The sequence below is a fragment of the Empidonax traillii genome, unplaced genomic scaffold (genome assembly GCF_003031625.1).
Source record: "Empidonax traillii isolate 1590-97213 ecotype Southwest subspecies unplaced genomic scaffold, ASM303162v1 scaffold937:size346366, whole genome shotgun sequence".
In the NCBI taxonomy this organism is placed as follows: Eukaryota; Metazoa; Chordata; class Aves; order Passeriformes; family Tyrannidae; genus Empidonax; species Empidonax traillii.
In genome coordinates, this window is record NW_020956130.1 from 281364 (window position 1) to 300722 (window position 19359).

The window sequence follows — 19359 nt, forward strand, 5'->3', positions numbered from 1 at the left end:
TAAAAGAGATGGAGAGAAGAAATCAGGAATTATAAAGCAGACAGTAAGATATTGGACCAAATAATCAAACAATCTATATAAGCGGATTTTGAAGATAGCAAGGGGGTGAACAACAGCCAGGATGGATTTATCAAGAACAAACCACATCACTTCAACCTAAATTCCTTCTATGGAGAGATGACAGTTTTCTGTTACAGGAATAAACAATGAATGTCATATAGCTTGACTTTAAACATGTTTTGACATTATCTTACATGGCTTTCTCCTACGCAAGCCAAAGAAATTTGGTCTGGATAAGACTAACATAAAAAAGGAGCGTAGCTGTGGATCACCAGAGGAATTGGGAATGGCTCACAGTCTAAACAGAAGAATATATCAAATCCTGTTATGCAGCAATTTTTCCTGCTAGTCAATATATTAATTAATGCTTTGGATGATAGAAGACATACATCTTAACTCTGAATCATTCAAGGCTAACAGATTACTGTGCACTATGATTTAGAGCAACAGATGATCTGAAATACATGTGATACAATTTCAGGAACTTGGGAAGGACTGTGTTCAGGTCACAGCAGCCACAGCTAAGTCAGTTGATTAAGCACTGTGGGGGATGAAGATTTAATGCACCAGAGATACTTCTGAGGTGGTCACTACCTTGGCAGAAATGAGTTACTCAATGCATAGAAAAACTATAAAAGGCTCTGGAGAATCCAGTGATCAGCAGCTGACCCACAACCCCAAACCTGCAGGGGAGACACAGCACAGGGTGTCACCTGCCCAGTGCAGACACAGCAGCAGCAAGACCCTGTTCTGTGCCCTAGATCTGAAAGGGTTCATGGACAAGGACTGGACAACAGCTACAGGCATCATTATTGAGTCAGAGATGGAATCAGTGAGGAGGGGCTGAAGGGACGGGAGGCTGGTCAGGCCAGGGGTGAGGTGGCTGTAGGGACACAGGATGCAAAATAGCTTTTAAAAGTGCTACAAGAAAGAAGAGACACAGTTCTACACATGCATGCAATTTAGGAGAGCCAGCAGTGTACTCAAAATTCAGCTGAACAGCTTGAGCTGGGAATGAGAGGACACTGAGCTGGGGATGAGAGGACACATCTCACAGCACAGGTCAGAGAACACCAGGGCAGCTGCTGGGGAGTGGGATGTCTGTGGGTGCTCACACATCACTCAGGACTGACTCAGGTGGGGCTGTTCTGCTCTGGGGCAGTGCCTCTCTGCCTCCCTTGCTGGGGTGCTGGGTGAGTGCTCAAGCACTACTCAGCCAGGGCTCAGGAAAGCCAGCCTGCCTCAGCAAAGGCAGCCTGCTCTCAGTCCTCCAACCCAGCAATCTAACTTCAAAGTCTGTTGTGCTGGCCTGATGCCAGCCTCTAACATAGCCAGTGACATGTTTAAACAAATAATAGATATTTTATTTACTGGAGTCTTTCTAACGCCTTACCCTTCCCTCTGTATTTTTTCCCAGCTTACTTCCACCACTACAATCCCTTGCTTGGACCATGTGCTGGTTTGCCTGGTTCCTGTGCCAGGTCAGAACGAGGTGGTATCAGCACCTGAGTGCAATTAAAATCACCCGATGCATTTCCAGCTAATCCTCAAAACAGGACCTGACTTGGGCTCAGCTCCAGTTGCTGGCCTACAGCTGTGGCTTTGCTCATGTGTGACTTCAGTTCTCTTGGACCTTATCTGTTTATAAGCTGCCCTTGTGTCTCTGGGGTGCAAATGGTGGAGAAAGGCTTAAAATGTGGGGTTTTGTAGCATCACCTGAAGCAGAAGAGCTTTCAGAACCCAGGAGCAGTTTGTGTTATCTGCTTTCTGTTTGCTCAACATCGGCTGGGAGGAATATCAGCTAAACAACAAATGCCTTTGAGTAATTATCTGGAAGCAGCCACGGGTCTTCCCTGTCCCAGGTCTAAGCAGGGCAGCCTTGCAAGAGACCAGTGTTTGTTACAGGCTGTGCTCAGGGTCTTCCTTAGGATGCTCTAAAAACACCCGAGGTTTGGGATAGACTGGACCATCCTTTCCTGTTCCCCAGGCAACTAGCCAGTGAAAGCTTTTGAAGAGACAGACAAAGAGACACAAATGTATACTTAAACTATAAAATATATGACACTTCAAGGATACTTTGGATTGCTTGAAATTTTGTAAGCATACTAATTTTTCACAGTCGTATTGTGTTTCTTATGCTTGCCATTTATTACCACAAGAGACTCGGGGCAAGTGATTTGGAGTGTGTTTAAGTTCAGAAGAGCACTGCTCTGTATTTCACAATCATTCTTCCTTGCACAGGCCCTTTCCCATGTGACTGCAAGCACGTTTTGTGGATTAATGGAACAAACTCTTGTGTTCAGGCAAAGCCTGCAGGACTGTGTGATTTCTGTGGTCATCCCTCCACCTTAGTCATGGCACTTGGGAAACCAGTGTGATTTCCCAAAAGGTGATCAACAGAGTTTCAGTGTGTTATGGGAATGGCTACTTATCTTATCTCTGCCTTCAGCAGTATTCAGGGAAGCCTGATAGCGGGATGCACAGGAGCCTGGCCCACTTCCTCCGTGGATGTTGTGTCCTAGTGACCAAGCTGCCCTGCGGAGCTCAGAGCCAGGCTCCTGCCTGGGGACAAGTGTCAGCTCCCTGGGGGCTTGCTCCAGGAGGCAGCTGCATTCCCCCTACACAGAACTAGTTAGGATCCTTCAGGCCTGTTTGCTGCTGGCCCTGCTCTAACCTGGCTGACGCAGGAGTGCAGAGCAGCCAGCACAGGCTGTGGACGTGCCCGGAGGGGCAGCAGCAGTTTCACTGGAAGGTCTGCCAATGCCATGCTGAACTGTGCCCTGCCCATGGCCCCTTGCAAAGCCCTGAGGCTGCTGTAAAACCCCACAGCTCAGAGCACAGATGACCCCTCTGCCCTTTTAACCCTTCCTTGCTCGGAGAAGGGTGCTCCAGAACATTTGTGAGCACACCCCATGTCTGGAAGCAGGGGAGATGCTCTGCCCCTCATCCTTGGCCACAGGGCCTGCATGGAGGATGCCAGAGGAGGGGGTGGTGGTGGAAGGTGCTTTCAAACCCTGTGACTCATGCAAAGCAAGCCCACGTGTTCTCTCACGGGATGGCTGCAGGAGTTACCTTGGCTCGCTCCAGACTTTTTCTCTGTTCATGGAATGCAGATGGGCTTTTCAGTGCTGCAACAGGAAAGAGAGAGGAGCAGTCAGCACAGGAGCGGAAGCAAGCAGCTACCAGGATATTCAGCAACAGCATTTTAATGAGTGCTATAAAAATAGCAACACAAACTAGCTGTTGTCTTTATTACACTGCCTAAAAATAACTTAGGAAAGCTCTGGGAAATCCCATGCTCTGAGCCAGTCCATGGCAGGAGAGCAGGGGGGATGGAGAGCAGGGGGAGAGCAGGAGGCACGTGGGCAGGGAGGGGGTGCAGGCATTGAAACACAGTGCTCTGTGGGACACGTCAGAGAGCAGATATGACTTTTCCCTGGAATGTTCCCTGCAGGTCGTGGAAGGCACCACAGCTTCAGAAGACAGATCTGGGAAAAGGAAACACCTGTGAGGGACCTCACCTGAAAGTAAAACCTGCAGGTGACTGAGGCCTGAGGACAGCAGGTAAACTAAGACTGCCCCAGCTCTTGGGCTCCATGGGTGCAGCCTCCAGCTCATACTGCAGGGGAAGGCCCTGGAACTGTGCTCCTTTGTCCCTCTTCCATCACTGACTGTCCCTCTCCTTCTCACTGGACATTTGTCCTGTTCCCTGCCCAGAGGCAGCTGTGTGACAGGGGACCTCCCTGGCCCAGCCAGCTACCCAGACCATGCCCTGAGCATCTCTGGACACCAAGGGGGATTAACTCAGAGAGGCTCCCAAAAAAAGGCCAATCATCCCTGGCTCTTGGACCAGTGAACACCAGTCCCACTAGTCTGTGCTGGAGTCATGAAGAATCTTGCACATTTCCTTGTTCACTGGAGTTCAGTAGAAATAGAGGCAGAATTTGTATAGTGAGGGGGTTAATACTTCTCACATTCTACAGAAATTCTTTTCTGGCTGTGTAAGCAGGCAAAACTCACTGATCCCACTGGGACAAGGAAGAGAAAGGTATCCTGACCCACAAAAACAGTCTGCTGCAACTCTTTGTTTGGCAACAGAAATTCTCTTTCTATCTTCTGAATGGGATGCAATAGAGACAGAAACTATTTTCACACAGGATATATTATCCTCCGTCAGTCTAGGGGTGGATGAAGAGAAGACTGAGGAGAGACAGGAAAGGTTTGAGGGCCCTCTGAATTGACTTTTGGTAGGCAACACCCAGGCAACCCCTGGAACCTCTGGTGCATCACGGGAAAACACAGAAGGCACATTCCTACTCCTGACATTTGGAAAGCAGATGGACAGACAAGCGTTGCTGTGTCATGCTCTGGTGAGCAGCCACAAGCACTGGTGACAGCTGGTTTGATCAGAAGCACGATCAAATAATGCACAGGAGAAATGAAGTTAGCAAGAGAGAGGACTTTCCCAACCCTGCTCACTGTGCAGTACTGATGCTGGCAGTGTGCTACAGGCACTGACCAAGCACTGTGCTATTCCAGAGGAAAATCTTGCAGAGCTCAGTAATTTATCAAGATTTTTGGAGGCATTATGTGGATGCTGCAGCTGGTATTAGTCTGCAAAACAAATAAAGACATGGCAGTGGTTGTTCAGGGGATGACATCTCAGCATGAAATGGCTGAGGGGCTGGAGGCACCAGGGCAGAGCTGCTGCATGTGGGGTCCATAACCCTGGGACTGTGGCTCAGGTTTCAGTGAGAGGATGAGGTGGTGGCTGTGTACAGCAGGAGGGTCTTCAAGAGCAGCTGTTTTTGCATTCCATCACAGTCAGGGGAACCTTGTCTTGAGGAATCCTTGATCCTGCAATCAGCCTCCTCCTCCTTTTAGGCAGGTGAGCAGGATCTGGCCCAGGGCAGGTGTCTGGGCAGGTCTAGGGAGAGGGTTTATCCATAGCCTGGTTTATCCATGGTCACCTGCAAGTGACCCCACATGTTCTTGAATTAAACTGCTTTTGCTGGCTCTGCAGCAGTTTCACCAGGGCAATGAATCTGCCTGTGCTGCTCCATGAACTGGAAACTTCCTACACAGTGAGGCAGAGGAGTGGATGGGCTCTGCTCTCATCTGCACTGGTGTGCAGCAGGAGCATCTTGTGCAGAATCTGCTGGGCCATGGGCATGTTCCAAGCATGGGCCCAAACCTGCCTCTCACCATGGAGACCAGCCATGCCCACACCTACTTTTTCCAGAAAAGATTCTCTGTTCTCTTTCCAGAAGATTCTCAACCCCTGTGGGTTACAGCCATATGGGCTCATTTCTTGACCTCCTACAGTAACTGTCATCCTGTCCTAGTGTACCTCCTGGAGCCAACCTCACCTGATGGTCCTCAGAGCCAACAGGGCATGGGAAGATAAGGTTAACAAAGACTTGTTTTCCATGAGGAATGACTGCATATGCCCAAGCCATGGGGAAGCTGGCTGGGGCTCTATGTATTAAATGCTAACATCTGACATTCCTCCTGAAGTCAAATGCAGCAGTTAAATTCTGCATGTTTGTTTTTATAGAGGCAAAAGTGCCTTTTCTTCCATTACTTTCAGTGAGTGAACTATGCTCGAGTTTCCCCAAATGGTCTTCTTGGACAGAAACAAGACAGCAAAATCTCAGCCTAGAAGCTGGGAGTGCAAAGAAGCTGTAAGTAACAGCAAAATACACTTCAGTTGCCATCAAATAAATTTGGCTTAATACGTGGTCTGCAATGTGTAAGGTTTGAGCTGTTGGGTGCCACGTGTGCCAGCTCAGCCCTGCAACCTCTCAGTAGGCACTGCTGCTCTGTGAGTGTGCAGTGAGGTGTCCTGCACCTTGTCCATGTGCCCCCACCTTTACAGAGTGGACTCTGCAATCTGGGAGATGTTAGACATATTTTTGGCCATGGATTGTATTCCTAATTCTACTCTAACAAATGTCACAGTATTTTGTTTAAAGCTTCAGCTCCTGGAGTCTTGCAATTCAAGTGCTTGCCCTTTTGTGGCAGGTAGCATAAAATCTGAATGTTTGAAGAAATAAACAGGTGAAAAATGGACAGAACATGCATTTATCAGTCTTAAAGCAATTTATCATTTTGGCAGTCATGATTTTTGTCATCTTGGTTAAGTTTTCTTAGTGCTTGATGCTGACAATAATGTCCTGAGCAGGTGAGTGTTGCTGGCTACGTTGGCACAATCGTTCAGGAGGGCAGAGGGGTGGGCAGGGTGCAGCAAGCAGTGCCAGAGCCATGCTCTTAGTGAGGTGTTGTTCTGCTGTTGAGGCAAGAGCTGCATCACAGTCTTCAAGGTCAGCCAGAAGAGACAGGAGTGACACAGCCTTTGGAAAATTGTGATCTTAGCAGTGAACGCAAGGGGCCCTTGCTGAGACAGAAAGGATCCTCTACCTGGGTCCCAGGTAAGCACAGATATGCACGTGGAGCCTGAGCTAGGTCAGGATAGAGTATTCCACCGAGCAGGGCTGAGCTCCCAACATCCTTTCTCCAGTGGTGCTACGGGTTTCGTGATGCACCTGCAGGTGCAGAAGGGATCGTTTTCATTCACTGACTTTCTGGGCCCTACCGACTGAATTTCTGATGCTGCCTGACTGCATGATTGTGCTGTCCTGGAGCCTGTCCCTCAGGCTGGAGGGCCATGTGAGCAGGGATGAGTGAGGTCAGAGAGGGAACATGTTTGTCACTGTGCCATAAGCAGCCCAGGTGGGGTTTCACTGGCCTCAGGTGTACCCTGATAGCCTTGCCCTGTGGGGTCCTGGCTGGGCACAGACAAGAATCTGGATATATCTCAAGCCTCCAGGGACTGCCTTTCTGTTCTGGGGCCAAGGCAGTTGCCCATTGGTGCCTCCCTCCACAGCCTCTGGAATGGGCCCTCTCTACCACTTCCTTGTCCTGCCAAGAGGTTCCCAGAAGTTCCTGGTTTTTACAGGGGGACAGGAGATTCTCTGCCCTTGCCTATGTGAAGAGCTTTGTGAGTCCTCTGCTTGAGTTGGATATGCTTGTCCCTTGTCCCCTGGGACAGGGAACTTGCAGCTGAACTTTTGGATGGTGGAAGGTAAACACCTCTCCTGACTTCAGTTTGAGCAGGGGCATTATAGTCTGTGTGATAAATGCTGAGCACCTCTGTACAGCACCAGGGAGCATCATACTTCTGCAGGGCAAGGAGCAACGTCCCCCTGGGAGCACTTTGCTCCGAGCTCTGTGGGTCTGAGCAGGCAGCTGGTGCCACACTGTCCCAGCAGTGCCCAGGATGAGCACAGCCCCTCTGAGCCAGGAGTGGGTGGAAAAGGCAGAAGATACTCACGTGGCATGATGCCTTGGTCTGCCAGCTGCTCACGGGTCCTTCTCTGCTGGAGCCGTAGCTGTAGAACTGTGAGAGACAGAGTGTCAGGGCAAGGTGCAGGATTGTGCTGGGATGCCAGTACAGAGTGAGGGGAGTGTCTGTGTGTGGCACTGAGGTCTGGCACTAATCCCTGCTGCTGCTGGACCAGCCTTGTGAACAGAGTGCTCCAAGCCAAGGGGGCTGCCAGGGAGGAGCTGAGAGCCTGCACCCCCCAGTCCTCCCTGCTGCACAGGTGGGCAGTGCCAGGCTGCTCTGGCACAGGCACTGCCTGCTGCCTGGGACAGGCTGAGCCCTGCCTGGCACCTGGAATAGTGGCCTCAGGTGACCCTGGCTTCAGCTCAAATAGTTGCTGAGCTCTGCACTCTGAAGCTGGGAGGTTCTCCCTCGTCCCAGCACTGTGGGTTGAGTAGAGATTTCCAACTCCCCCACCTTTCCGAGGGCCTGGCAGCACATTTCCAGCCCTGCAAGGGGGATGCAGGTATGCTTACTGTACCAAGGGGATGCAGATGACGTGGTGAGGAGCAAAGTGCCATCTCTGTGAACTCATTGCTCCAAGGACTTCAAATCTCCTGGACTCTGACTTAGTATCATATTCTACACCATCGGTTTTGCAAATCTATCTTCAAGAAGACACCTGTATCACAAGGCAGAACATAAAACTCAGGTCCATTCTCTCCTGCTGGAAGCTCAGTACAGCTTGCCATGAGGACACAGACCTCCCAGCAGTCACAAAACAACTGCACACAGATCCTCTGCCCACCAGCACAGCCCCAGACTGCCTCCCCTCAGCTGCCCAGAATGAGCCAGCGTTGGAAGGAGAAGAAAGGCAAGAACAGCCTTTTTGTCCTTGGGAGCAACCTGCTGAGCTCTGCCAACAGCTCATGTCACCAACACAGCTTCCCTGGGTCATGGGAGGGAGCTCAATAAACAGTGCCCAGAGCATGAGGCTCCCTGAGATGCCATTGCTTGTGACTTTTCCATGTCTTCTGTACAATTCTCACATTCAAAGCAAATGTTTAGTGAAAGCCTCGTGTGGGACAATGATCTCCTGTCAAATTCCAGCACTTCTTAGGACGCCAAAGATAGATTCTTGCTGTGAGGGAAAAACGTAGCCTTCAGTATTTGATCTGTGTGTGTGCTGCTCTCCTTAGGCCAGGGTGAAGTCACTGGCAAACCTTGTTGCCAGCAGAGTCTGTAGCCCTCCACTGCCCCATGGAATCACCCCCAGTCAGTGCTAGTTCTGCCCATGGACACAGATTTAGACCCTCACACTGTGGTGCCCACACTGGACCCAGTTATCTGCCCCCCTTTGCAGAAGTCAAACACCTCAAGGGCCCTCAAAACCAAACAACACAGTCCATGCCTTGGGAATGCCCATCTTTCCTTCTGGACTGTAGAGGCAGTTAAAAGGTAACCAGCTTGTGGCAGGTATCTTACACAGGGTGAGCTGTACCCCAGTTTCTGTGTGCAGAACCTTCTCTGTGGCTGCTTACAACGCTGAAGAGCTGTGCAAGAACTTGGCTCTTTTCCAGAGGAAGAGATGGATCTTTATGGAATAGGTGAGCTAAGGGAGGTCAGAGACTGTCCAAGAATAAAAACAGATTTGTGGCTCACCCAAGAATGGTTCTCTACTCTCCTACTGTCCTGGGCATTAGAGCCCCTTACCTTCAACTGAGGCAATTTACACACAACATCACATCACCAGCTGGGATCAGAGACAGCAAAGCCTTCTGGAATCACATACACCACCCTGCCAAGGCCACAGCAGCTTCCCCATCTAGCTGTAAAATATCCCAAGTGAGGATGCTCCATCACTTCCCTTCACAGCTCCCACGTGTGCCAAATCATTTGAACCATTTCACCGTGACTTCCGACACGACCAGACCAGGGGTTGTTCCACATCCACACTGGAAGGGGGATTCTAACAGTCAGATGGCTGTGTATTCTAGGCCCACATTCCCTGCTGCTTCTGCTTATTTCACAGCCCTTCCTAGCAAGTAAATAATTTGCCAGTCTGAGGGAGCAGCCAGCTGTCAGCCAGGCCAGCGAGGATAAAAAGGAGATGGTACAAATTCCCTTGGAGCATATCTTGGAAGGTGATGGTGATTTCCAGTGTGGTGGGTATAAGATTCATCATCTGCCGGGATGCAAGAAGTTCTGAAAACATGCCCGTTTCACTGCCATAGCTCTCCCTCTACTTATCTGCAGGAACAGCACTTGGGAACACAGATTTCCTGATCCCATGGCCTTCCAGAGAGCCGGGCACAGTCCAGGGGATCCCACCCTGCTGCAGATGGTCCGTGCTCCAGCTGACAGCCTCCTTTGTCTCCTGCACTGAGCACTGCAGATAGGCCAGCACAGAGGGGATCAGGGACTATTTGATGATAATTTTGTGCAAGGAGAAAAGGTCTCTAGTCTGGTTTTCATGCTGACAGGCCCAAAAGGCTGTGACCCAGCCATGCCACTCGCTGCTCTGAGTGTGGGAGCTGAGCTCTTCCCTGGCAGGTCATGCAACCTCCCCAAGACACAGAGTGCATTGTGGACCATGCTGACCTTACAAACTTCCTGAAGTTTGGCCCATTCTTAAGCCACAGAGCGAGGAGGAAAAGTTTATCCAGCCTTGTTTGTTCAGGGTATGCTGTCAAAAAAAGCGAGGACAAGTGCTGGCTGAAATAACAACAGTCGAGCTTGTGCTGCTCCTGGAAATGGCCACACTCAGAGCAGCGAGTGGCATGGCTGGGTCACAAATCAGTGGGTCCTTATGCATGGATGCATGACTTGACTCCCATAAATCTCTCTGTGAACTTCCAAAGCCTGTTGCAAACCATCTGAAGAACTGTAGTGGACAGTGTCAGACAGTAATGCTGAACATCCCTGCAGCGAGAGGGAAAGCAGCCTCTGAGGCAGTGCTGCAGCTTGGCAGATGCCACCTCAGGGTTTGCACCTTTCCCTTACAACCAACAGTGCTTAAAAACAGGGCTGGAGGAGTTCCTGGCACCATACAAACCACCACCACTTAGCTGCTTCTTTTCTTGGAATCTGGTGGGGCTGTGTCTCACCGCTGCTGCATTTCTGTTCTCTTCCTTTGCTGGAGTCCTGAGCTCTGAGTGTCACTACCCTCGATGTACAGGAATTAATTTTTCATGAATATTACCAGTTTTCAAGGGAATTGCTTTGTTAACACTTTAGAGGAACATTTATGATACAAAGAGTGGTGGCTGGAGCACTGAAGAGACAATCTTGGCCTCACACCACCAGCATCCTCGTTGCCTGCCTGCGTCAGCTTGAATGGCTGTACCAGCCAGGGGGCAGCCAAACACACTGGTCCTGTGGTACCAAGCTGTGCTGACACCACCAGCTCCCCCCAGCTGAGACACAGCCTTTCTTTCAGCAACCCTGCTCCCTCCTGTGGCACCCCATGATGAGAAATCCCCCGTGGATGATGTGAAACATGTCGGACACATTCCAGTGATTTTACTCGCCAACTTCTTCTGTTAGAAAACACTACTCCTCCCTTCTATGCCAGCATCAAGTCCCTTTACTGATAACAGCTTCCAGAAATGTCCTCTGCAGTGGGGCTGTGTCACTGGTGCACACAAGACTTCCTGCTGTCAGTCACAGCTGCCTCTGGTGACCCAAGCTCTGAGCACTGCCCGTGACTTGCAGTCATGAGTCATCCTCCTCTCTAGGACCTGCACTCAGAGCTTTAGGAAGCTAAGAGGACAGCTTGAGCCTTGCCTGGCCTAGTGATGCACAGAAAAGACATGTTCAGATCTTCTCTCCACCCCAGGAGTAGGCAGGTCTGGCCATCTGCTTCAGTCCCTGCGGGCGCTTTGAGAGCAGTGCTCAGCAGACAGTCAGGGTGGGCTGGGACTTTTGTCACCTGCACCAGAGCATCCCCCACACTGGGGCACTGCCAGAGCACTCCCACCACCATCCTCTGCTTGGACAATTGGCTTTAGCAGCACGGGGGGCTGAGCAGCACAAGGAGGGAGGGGAGTGCCCTCCTGGCAGGGTTTGGGACTAGGACAGGCAGGCAAAGCCATGGCTGACTTGACCCAGTGTTGGGAACAGTGTTCCCAAGAAAGAGGATGGATCAGAGCCTGTCCCTTCCCACCAACACTATGTAGTGGCCAGAGCAGGTTCTCTGGAAACTCTGAGGCTGCACGAGGCTGTCTCAGCATTCAGCTTGTTCTCGCAGCTGAGTTGAGCTGCCCAGGTGGGCAGATGCAGATCTATTGCTGCTTCTTGACTTCTGACCCAGAATCTGCCCCTTCTCTGATGGTCCCTCTGGCAGTGGGACTGACTGAGGCACAGTCCCTCCTGCTTCAGCTTTAGTTTTCTTACGTGGTTTCAAGTGAAATCCCAATAATTCACAGAATCACAGAACTGTAGTTGAAAAAGACTTTTAAGATCATCCAGTCCAACCTATAACCCAGTACTGCCAAGCTCACCACTAAACCATGCCCCTAAGTACCACATCTATTTTAATTGCTGGTTTCCTCCCTGCCCAGGCTGCACCAGCACCTTTGCTGTGATTGGGAACCACGTTCACAAACAATGCAATTGCTGTTCTCTCATCCGAAATGAGTCACTGCTGCTGCCAGAACTCGTGGTGGGGCAGTTACCTGCTGCTCCCTGCACTTTTTGTGCTGCACCAGCCAGTGCCTCTGGGGACTGGCAGAGGTACCACCTTATCTCAGCTGGACCCAAGTGCACGACCGTGATGGGAGTCAGCAGTTTGATAAACTGCTGAAGCTGACACTGCCACTAAAAAAGCAGCAGCAAGTCACTGTCCCCTCTGCCAGCCACCCCAGCAGCTCATTCCTGCCCTCTGTGGCTCAGAGCTGGGGTTTGGGGAGGTGCAGATCAACGGTGCACAGGATGGGGACGTCTCTGCCAGGGCCAGGGGGGAGTTGGCAACAAACTGGGAATGGGGAGGAGGGACTCCTGTTCGAAACAGCAGCAGTTTTGTTGCCTGTCAAACAGCAGCTGAGCCAATGTGAAACAGGGGTTTGTCCATGGCCATGGTGTGTTCCAGAGGAACACACTGGCTGGCAGAAAACAGCCCTGGAATCATAGAATATCTGGAGTTGGAAGAGACTCAGAGGGATCATCGAGTCCAGCTCCTGGCCCTGTTTTGGACCCAGCCTCCCTCCAAAGGCAGGACTGCTGCAGGCTTTGAGACTGGCTTTACATCCAGTGCCTGAGGCAGTGTGTGAGCATGGTGGGGGACAGCAGCTTGCTCCATGGGGTCCTTTGGTCCTTTGACTGTCCCAAGGTCCCAGCGGGGCCGGAGCAGAGCTGGCACGCTGGCAGGGTGCAGTCACGTTGCTTGTGGCCTTCTCAGGGCTGTGTCTGTGTCTCTACAGCTGTGTCAGGAGCAGGAGCAGAATCCACAGCAGGGTGCCCCACGGGCAGGGCTGGGAGCAGGGGGCTCTGTTCCAGCTGGGCAGCAGGCTGGCATCAAATCCCTGATGTGGGGGCTGGATGTGGCTGAATGTGGAGTCACTCTGAGCTGGGTGACAAGCCAGCCAACCTCCTGGGTGCTGACACCAGCAGAGCACCACAGGACTTGTTTGTTGGGAGCTGCTGTTTTGCAGAACACCTTGGCCAGGCTCTGTCCTGAGCCCCTCCAGGGCTCTCTGCTCTGCTGACAGCCATGAGCCACAGAGGGATTTCTCTGTAGCATCTCATCACCAGGTCCGTGTTAGGCTCTGACAACACGGCCCTGTGGGAACCACGTGAGCAGAGATGAACCTCAGGCAGCTGGACATGGCACTGCTCAGCCAGGACAGCCATGGAAAGCCCTGGTCCATCCTTTCCCAGGTGGGTGCTGCTTTATCTCTTCCTGTGATGTCACTTCAGAGGTGGGAGCATTTTATCTTCTCCCAGATAGATGTGCTACAAATGTGTGTGTTACCTGGGGGATTGCCCTGAAAATCTTGTCTACACTGGACAGAACTACATTTATAACCACAAGTCTGGGTCTTCAGAAGCCTTGGAAAAGACACAGGACCACAGCTGGCTAGCAAGGAGCCCAGACCACCAAATGGGCACTACCAGCTGTGAAATCCCTCTGAGGGCTTTCTCCATCATAATGTGCAACCCTGACCTCACCATGGTCCTGAAAACAGGCTCTCACCTTGGAGTCTTCCCTCCAGCACCCCCTGAGCAGCCCAGACAGACGTCCCCTGAAGCACAGTGCGATAGTTTCAATCTGTGCTACAACACATGCCTGACTGGACAGAGAAACATGAGACTGTCTACTGAAATACTGAGGTATAAGATGCCAGAAAAACAAAACCAAGCACAAATCCATCCACATCAAGTCAGTGTTTTACAAAAACTTCACAAAACAGTCTCATCAGTTACAATGAGGCCGTGGTTTGAACACACACACTGACAGTGACCTGCATGAGTTCACAATCTGAGAGGAAACACAGGCTCATGTTTTATCTTTGGACACCAGGAAAACAAAAATAAAGGTTCTGCCAAAATGCCTGGCCTAACACCCTACCAAGACCTACTCTCTTCTGCCTCTGTTGATCTGCTGATTTTGTTCCAAATCACTCTAGCCACCAGAGGCAGACAGAATGAATTCCTCTCCCATCTCAGCTTCATTCAAACCCTATGAGTAAGAATGAATCCTTTCCCTCACAGAGCCAGGCCAGGCTTCTCTGCAAACCCACCCCTCTGTGCCCTCAATTAGGCCTTGGTACCCCCTGCCAAGCCACACAGAGCCTTATTTATAGTGTCAAACTTTCACTTCTCACCAATTATCTAAACTACCACTGAGGTTAGGCAGATACTGGCCTTGTAAGCTCTTTCCATACCACTGTAAGAAAAGGTCAGGGTTCAGTTAGATCCACATTTATCAGTTTTGTTTGATGCCGCTGCTGGAGAATAATTGGTTTGTACTCAAAGCAAATCACAGAAATTATTGTCTCTGGAAAGAGTTAAATGTGTTTCTGGAACAGCATTTGGATGTCCTAGTTGATTTAGTGCAATCCCATTGATAGCTGGAGCACATGGGATAACGTGGCAGACTTGAAGAATCATCATTCCTCCAAAATTTGTCAGGATGACCTCAGATCAGAATATTTATCTTTGGCATAACAGACAAAATAAACAGGCACACAAATCCTCAAGGAAGGGGAAGGGGACCCTGCAGGACTGCAGCATGGAGGTGTTTTTCCCTTTCCTCTGGAGTGGTTCCTGGTGCCCAGCACTGGAGTAGCTGCTGTTTCTCCACATGGCAGAGCTTTGCTGGTCCTTCACTTGGACCACTGGTGAGACAAGAACAGGAGAAACCACCATGGGACTCCAGGGAGGATTGTTGGGCATGCTGTGAAAAGCCACTGCTTTTCTACCATCACACCAGCCTTTCCTGGACAAACTTTCTTTTCCTTGCTAGTGATGCTGCCAGATGGAAGTGAGAGACCAGAGAGCTGATGCTCAAGCCACATCTATGTCTCAACACTTTCTAGTTTCCATCTCCTCACTCCACTTTCTCCCTGATGCATGACACAGAGATTAAAGGGGTTCTGGGATGAGGAAACAACTAATGTATCTCCAGAACCATTTAACACACTCACATAGCTCAGCATGTGCAGGCCATGGAGAGAGAGCAAAAGTTTAGTTACTAAGATTTATTTCAGCCCTCATTAATATTGTCCTGGAATCCTTCAAAAGGGATTCAGACTCATCATGAGCCATGGAGCACAGCTAATCCTTCCCAAACCTGGGGAGCAAACAAAGTCTCACACCTGCCTGCACCAGACCACTTCCAAAGCGATGGTGCATCATCAAGCTTGGCTCCTTGGGGCTTGGAATTTTGGGGGCCGATCCCTCCCAGCTCTGTGCGAGCTAAAGAGCTCCCTGAAACTGCTGCTGTCCTGTGTGACAGCCCCTGAGCCAGGCAGGATGGTGTGGGGCAGGGGGACAGGTTGTTAGAGACTTTCATCCCTCTGGAGGATGGGAAATCAGAGCTCTGCATCTCCCACCATCCTTAGGGCTCTACAGCTGACAAAGCTGCACACGGAGCAGGGACACCAGAGCAAACTCTGTCCCATAGAGACTTTGCACATAAAAGAGATTTCATTAAATGTTGGCTTTTTCATCTCTATTCCCCATGTTATTAAAAATCCAGCACAAACTGAAAGTGGCATTATTGATTTATTTGTGTTCCTCAGCATCCTGCTCTCCTCCCCTGTCTCACACACTGTGACAGCCAGAGTTGTGCTGTGGCCACGTCCCACGTCACCTGTAGTGGTCCCAGACGTGGGGACAGCGAGGTGCAGACATGCATTTGGGATTCTGGCAAGCCCAGCTACAACAAAATAAATAGGCAGTTGTGGGAACAAGTAATGAAAAAGAATGCCCCACAAATTGACTGTCCTAGAAATGCTGAAAGGCACGAGAATTTATAGACCCACAAAGTTTACTTTTCCTGGAGAATCATTTGAAAAATATGTTTAGAGAGCCCACTGTTGGTTCCATAATAAAGCCAGCTTACAAATAAACTAGAAATGAGCTTTAAAAACAACCCTGGTTCATTTGAAAAGAATGCAGGGACAATGCACAGCCCATCCTCTGCTCCTCAGGGAGGTGGCAGTGTTGCTTTGTACATGCTGGAGGAATTGTTATAGACAGAGATTTTTTTCAAATGAACAGCAGTGTACCATAATATACCAACAAAATTTAAGGAATGACTTAATCTAATGAAATGTAAGATCAGAGCGATATGGAAACCACACCAAAGACCTGGACCCAAGCTTTGTATAATTGAGCCAGACTAGGACACTTGTGTTTGCACACACACTCTGGGGTTTTCAACCAACTGCCAACTTTGTATTTGCTGAGAAAACAAAGTTTAAGTTGACCACCCAGCTATCTAAGAGATCCTGATAACACCACTCATGTCTCCCGTCAGTATCATAAATCTCCAGTTTCATTATCCACAATGCAGAAGGAGGCAAAAACACACACGGCGTGGGTGACACGCCAGGGCGAGTGCGTGTTCCAGTGTGACTGCCCTGTCCAGTTTTAAAGCATCCCATACATGCAGCTGATTTGTCTGAACATCCTCACAGATAATATTCCCAGGGAGATCTTCATCTCTGGGAAGGTCAGAGAAAGCCCCTCGAGAACGTTTTTTTGACATTTCTGTTCAAACTTCAGTATGTTATTAAAAAAACTGCAAGTGAAGATACCCACTCCCAAACAGAGCTTACTTACTGTAGCCACAGCCAGTGACTAAAGGCATGAACATCCAGCAGAGGGGCTCATCTAGAAGCGACTGTCCCATAGTTCACCTTCACTCACCTTCACTCAGGCGGAGCGTCCTCGGAGGAGCCCCCGAGCGGAGCTTCCCCGGGCTCACGAGCCGGAGGCATGTTTTACTGCAGACCTTCCGGCAGCGGCAATCAATTGGGTGCCTCTGGTTTTATTTCTCTGATGATGTCACTTTAAATACTTTTCATGTTCCATTTGTTATTTTTACTTCTAAAAATGACGCATTTCTTCAAATTCATTTTTCTCCAATTAGTCACAAGCCAATGGAACCAGCCGGGCCGCCTGCCTGTCAGAGACAGTGTCGGGCCCGGCCGCCCCGCGACTCTCACAGACAGACCCGCCAGAGCACCTGGAATACACGCACCTCGGCAGGCACCTTGTTTATCCCAGATGCCCTTTTGGCTTCCTGCCCAAATCTTTTGCAGCAGGGCCAGAGCGGGAGCACCGGGAACTGCAATTTTACCAGAAAGAAACACAGACATAAATCAAAGACAATGAAAAACCAGGAGGGAGAAAGCAACAGAGAGGAAGGAAGATGCGTCTCTCCCCTGGAACAGTCTCTGTAAGAGCAAAGCCGTGACAGCTCTACAGCCCCTCGAATCTTTGCTCGCGTGCTGCTTCCCAGCATTTAATGAAAAACAGTCCATGGCTACGGCTTGCCAGAGAGAGAAGGTTAAAGAGAAATCTCAAGGTTTTCCCTACCTGATCTGAATTTGCTCCGAATCAGCAAAGAGTGCTCAGACCCCAGGAGTGTCATGGTGACTCAGGGACCAGATCCAGACGCCCCTCACTTAAACCATTAACTTCCTCCACAGGGAAAAGCCGACCAGACCGCGGCTGGTGCTCAGGATTCATCCAGCTCTCCTGGACTCTTTGGGTGCTTTTACAGCCGGCTGGCAAGAAGCAGCAAGTGGCTTTGTAGGATTTGGTCCCATCCAGCACTGACCCTCCACAGACACCAACTGCTCCCCCTGTGCTGTGTTGAACTAATTAACGTGGAGACAGCGGGAGCCTCCTCCCGCCCGGAGTTTACTACCAGCAGCTGGGTGTCCTGGCTGATGTCATCGTCTAGCGGGGAGCAGCGACTATCGGAAAGGGTCTTAGCAAAGACAGAAGTTTGATATCTGATCCTAATTACTACCGGCCGTACGCAGCCAATCCGGGCGCTCCCCGTCTCAGCCGACTTTGGGAGCCGCTGGAAGTATCAACAGAGCGGGGTTTAACTCTTTGCAGCGTGGGGCGAGACGGGGCGGCCAGTGCGGCTCGGGGGCCGGGTGTCCCCAGGGGAAGGGCTGGGCTCAGCCCGAGTGTCCTGGGCGAGGGGACGGCTGGGTGAAGGTCCTTCTCCCCGAGTGCCACCTTGGAGACCGTTCCCGTCAGGGAGCCAGAGGACGTGGCTGCTCGGCAAACGGAGCCCCCTGGCCCGCACGGAGGGCTGTGCCCTGGGCTCACAGACCGTCGGGAGTGCGGGAGGGGGGCTCAGGTGATTCACAGTCACAGAACGTGCTGAGTTGGAAGGGACCCACAAGGATCATCGAGCGCAACTCCTGGCCCTGCCCAGGCTCATCCCCAGGAGTCACCCCGTGCCCCAGAGCATCATCCAAACCCTCCTGCAGCTCTGGCAGCCTTGGGGCTGTGCCCACTGCCCTGGGGAGCCTGTTCAGTGCCCAACCAGCCTGTGGAGGAAGAACCTTTTGCTGAGATCCAACCCAAACCCTCCTGCAGCACAGCTGTGCCCAGAGCTGCGCTGCTCAGTGCTCACCTCTCAGTGTGCAGCTCTACCCATGGGATTATCCACCTGAGGAGCTCACATGTGCTGAGGCTCAGGTGGCAGATGCTGCAGGCATCCAGAACACGTCCCCCTGTGCTGTGGCACACAGACACTCAGGATATATGAGGCAGGGCTAAACCTTGGCTCAAAGTTTCCTGTGCCACAGCTGAGCACAGCAATCCTGGGGAGGGTGGGAGCAGTCAGTGGTGAACACAGCTGCAATAGAGGATCCTTCCTCACCTACCAAACGTGCTCTCAGAGAGGAAAAGCTTCTTGCAAACATACAAAACAAAGAGAAACAGATCCTTTGGGGCTTCACTTCCCCAAGCCCAAGTCTGGTTCACTTTAAGTAATAGAAGAAAATGAACTGAGGTCACCTTTTACTGTGTAGCACAAGTGGTACAAGCCAAGCTAAGTTAAGGACAAGTCTCAGCTTCCCTGACACACGGGTTGCACCTGGGAAGCTGCCTAAATTCCCTCTAGATCAAAAATACCCACCCAAAAACTCCTTCAGAACTGGTCTGAGGTTTTGTTGTAAGTGGGATTTTTTTAAAATTTCTTTTCTTTTCTTTTCTTTTCTTTTCTTTTCTTTTCTTTTCTTTTCTTTTCTTTTCTTTTCTTTTCTTTTCTTTTCTTTTCTTTTCTTTTCTTTTTTTATTTTAATCCTGTAGTTTCTGTGAAGTACTGTTACACAGTTTAGGGGGAGTGATCAGCATTTCAGGGCTTTTAGATGTGTGACCCAGAAGCTCTGATTCCATCAGCACACAATGGAGAACTCCTGTATTCCCTCAAGCTTAGTAGTCCACGTGATACAACCATAAAAGCACACAATCATTTAGGTTGGAAAAGCCCTCTAAGA

General features: G+C 50.5%; 1 protein-coding gene across 1 annotated transcript in view; it reads right to left on the reverse strand.

Moving 5' to 3' along the window:
- MYOCD (myocardin) overlaps positions 1 to 17784 on the reverse strand; it is a 37911-nt gene extending 20127 nt beyond the window's left edge. The window contains exons 1-3 of the mRNA XM_027903150.1: positions 17432 to 17784; positions 7394 to 7459; positions 3133 to 3188 (exon numbers count right to left, since the gene is read on the reverse strand). Of these exons, the coding sequence (XP_027758951.1) occupies positions 3133 to 3188; positions 7394 to 7459; positions 17432 to 17486 (177 nt within the window). The 5' untranslated portion in view covers positions 17487 to 17784. The remainder of the gene's footprint in view (positions 1 to 3132; positions 3189 to 7393; positions 7460 to 17431) is intronic.
- Positions 17785 to 19359: the final 1575 nt, after the last annotated feature.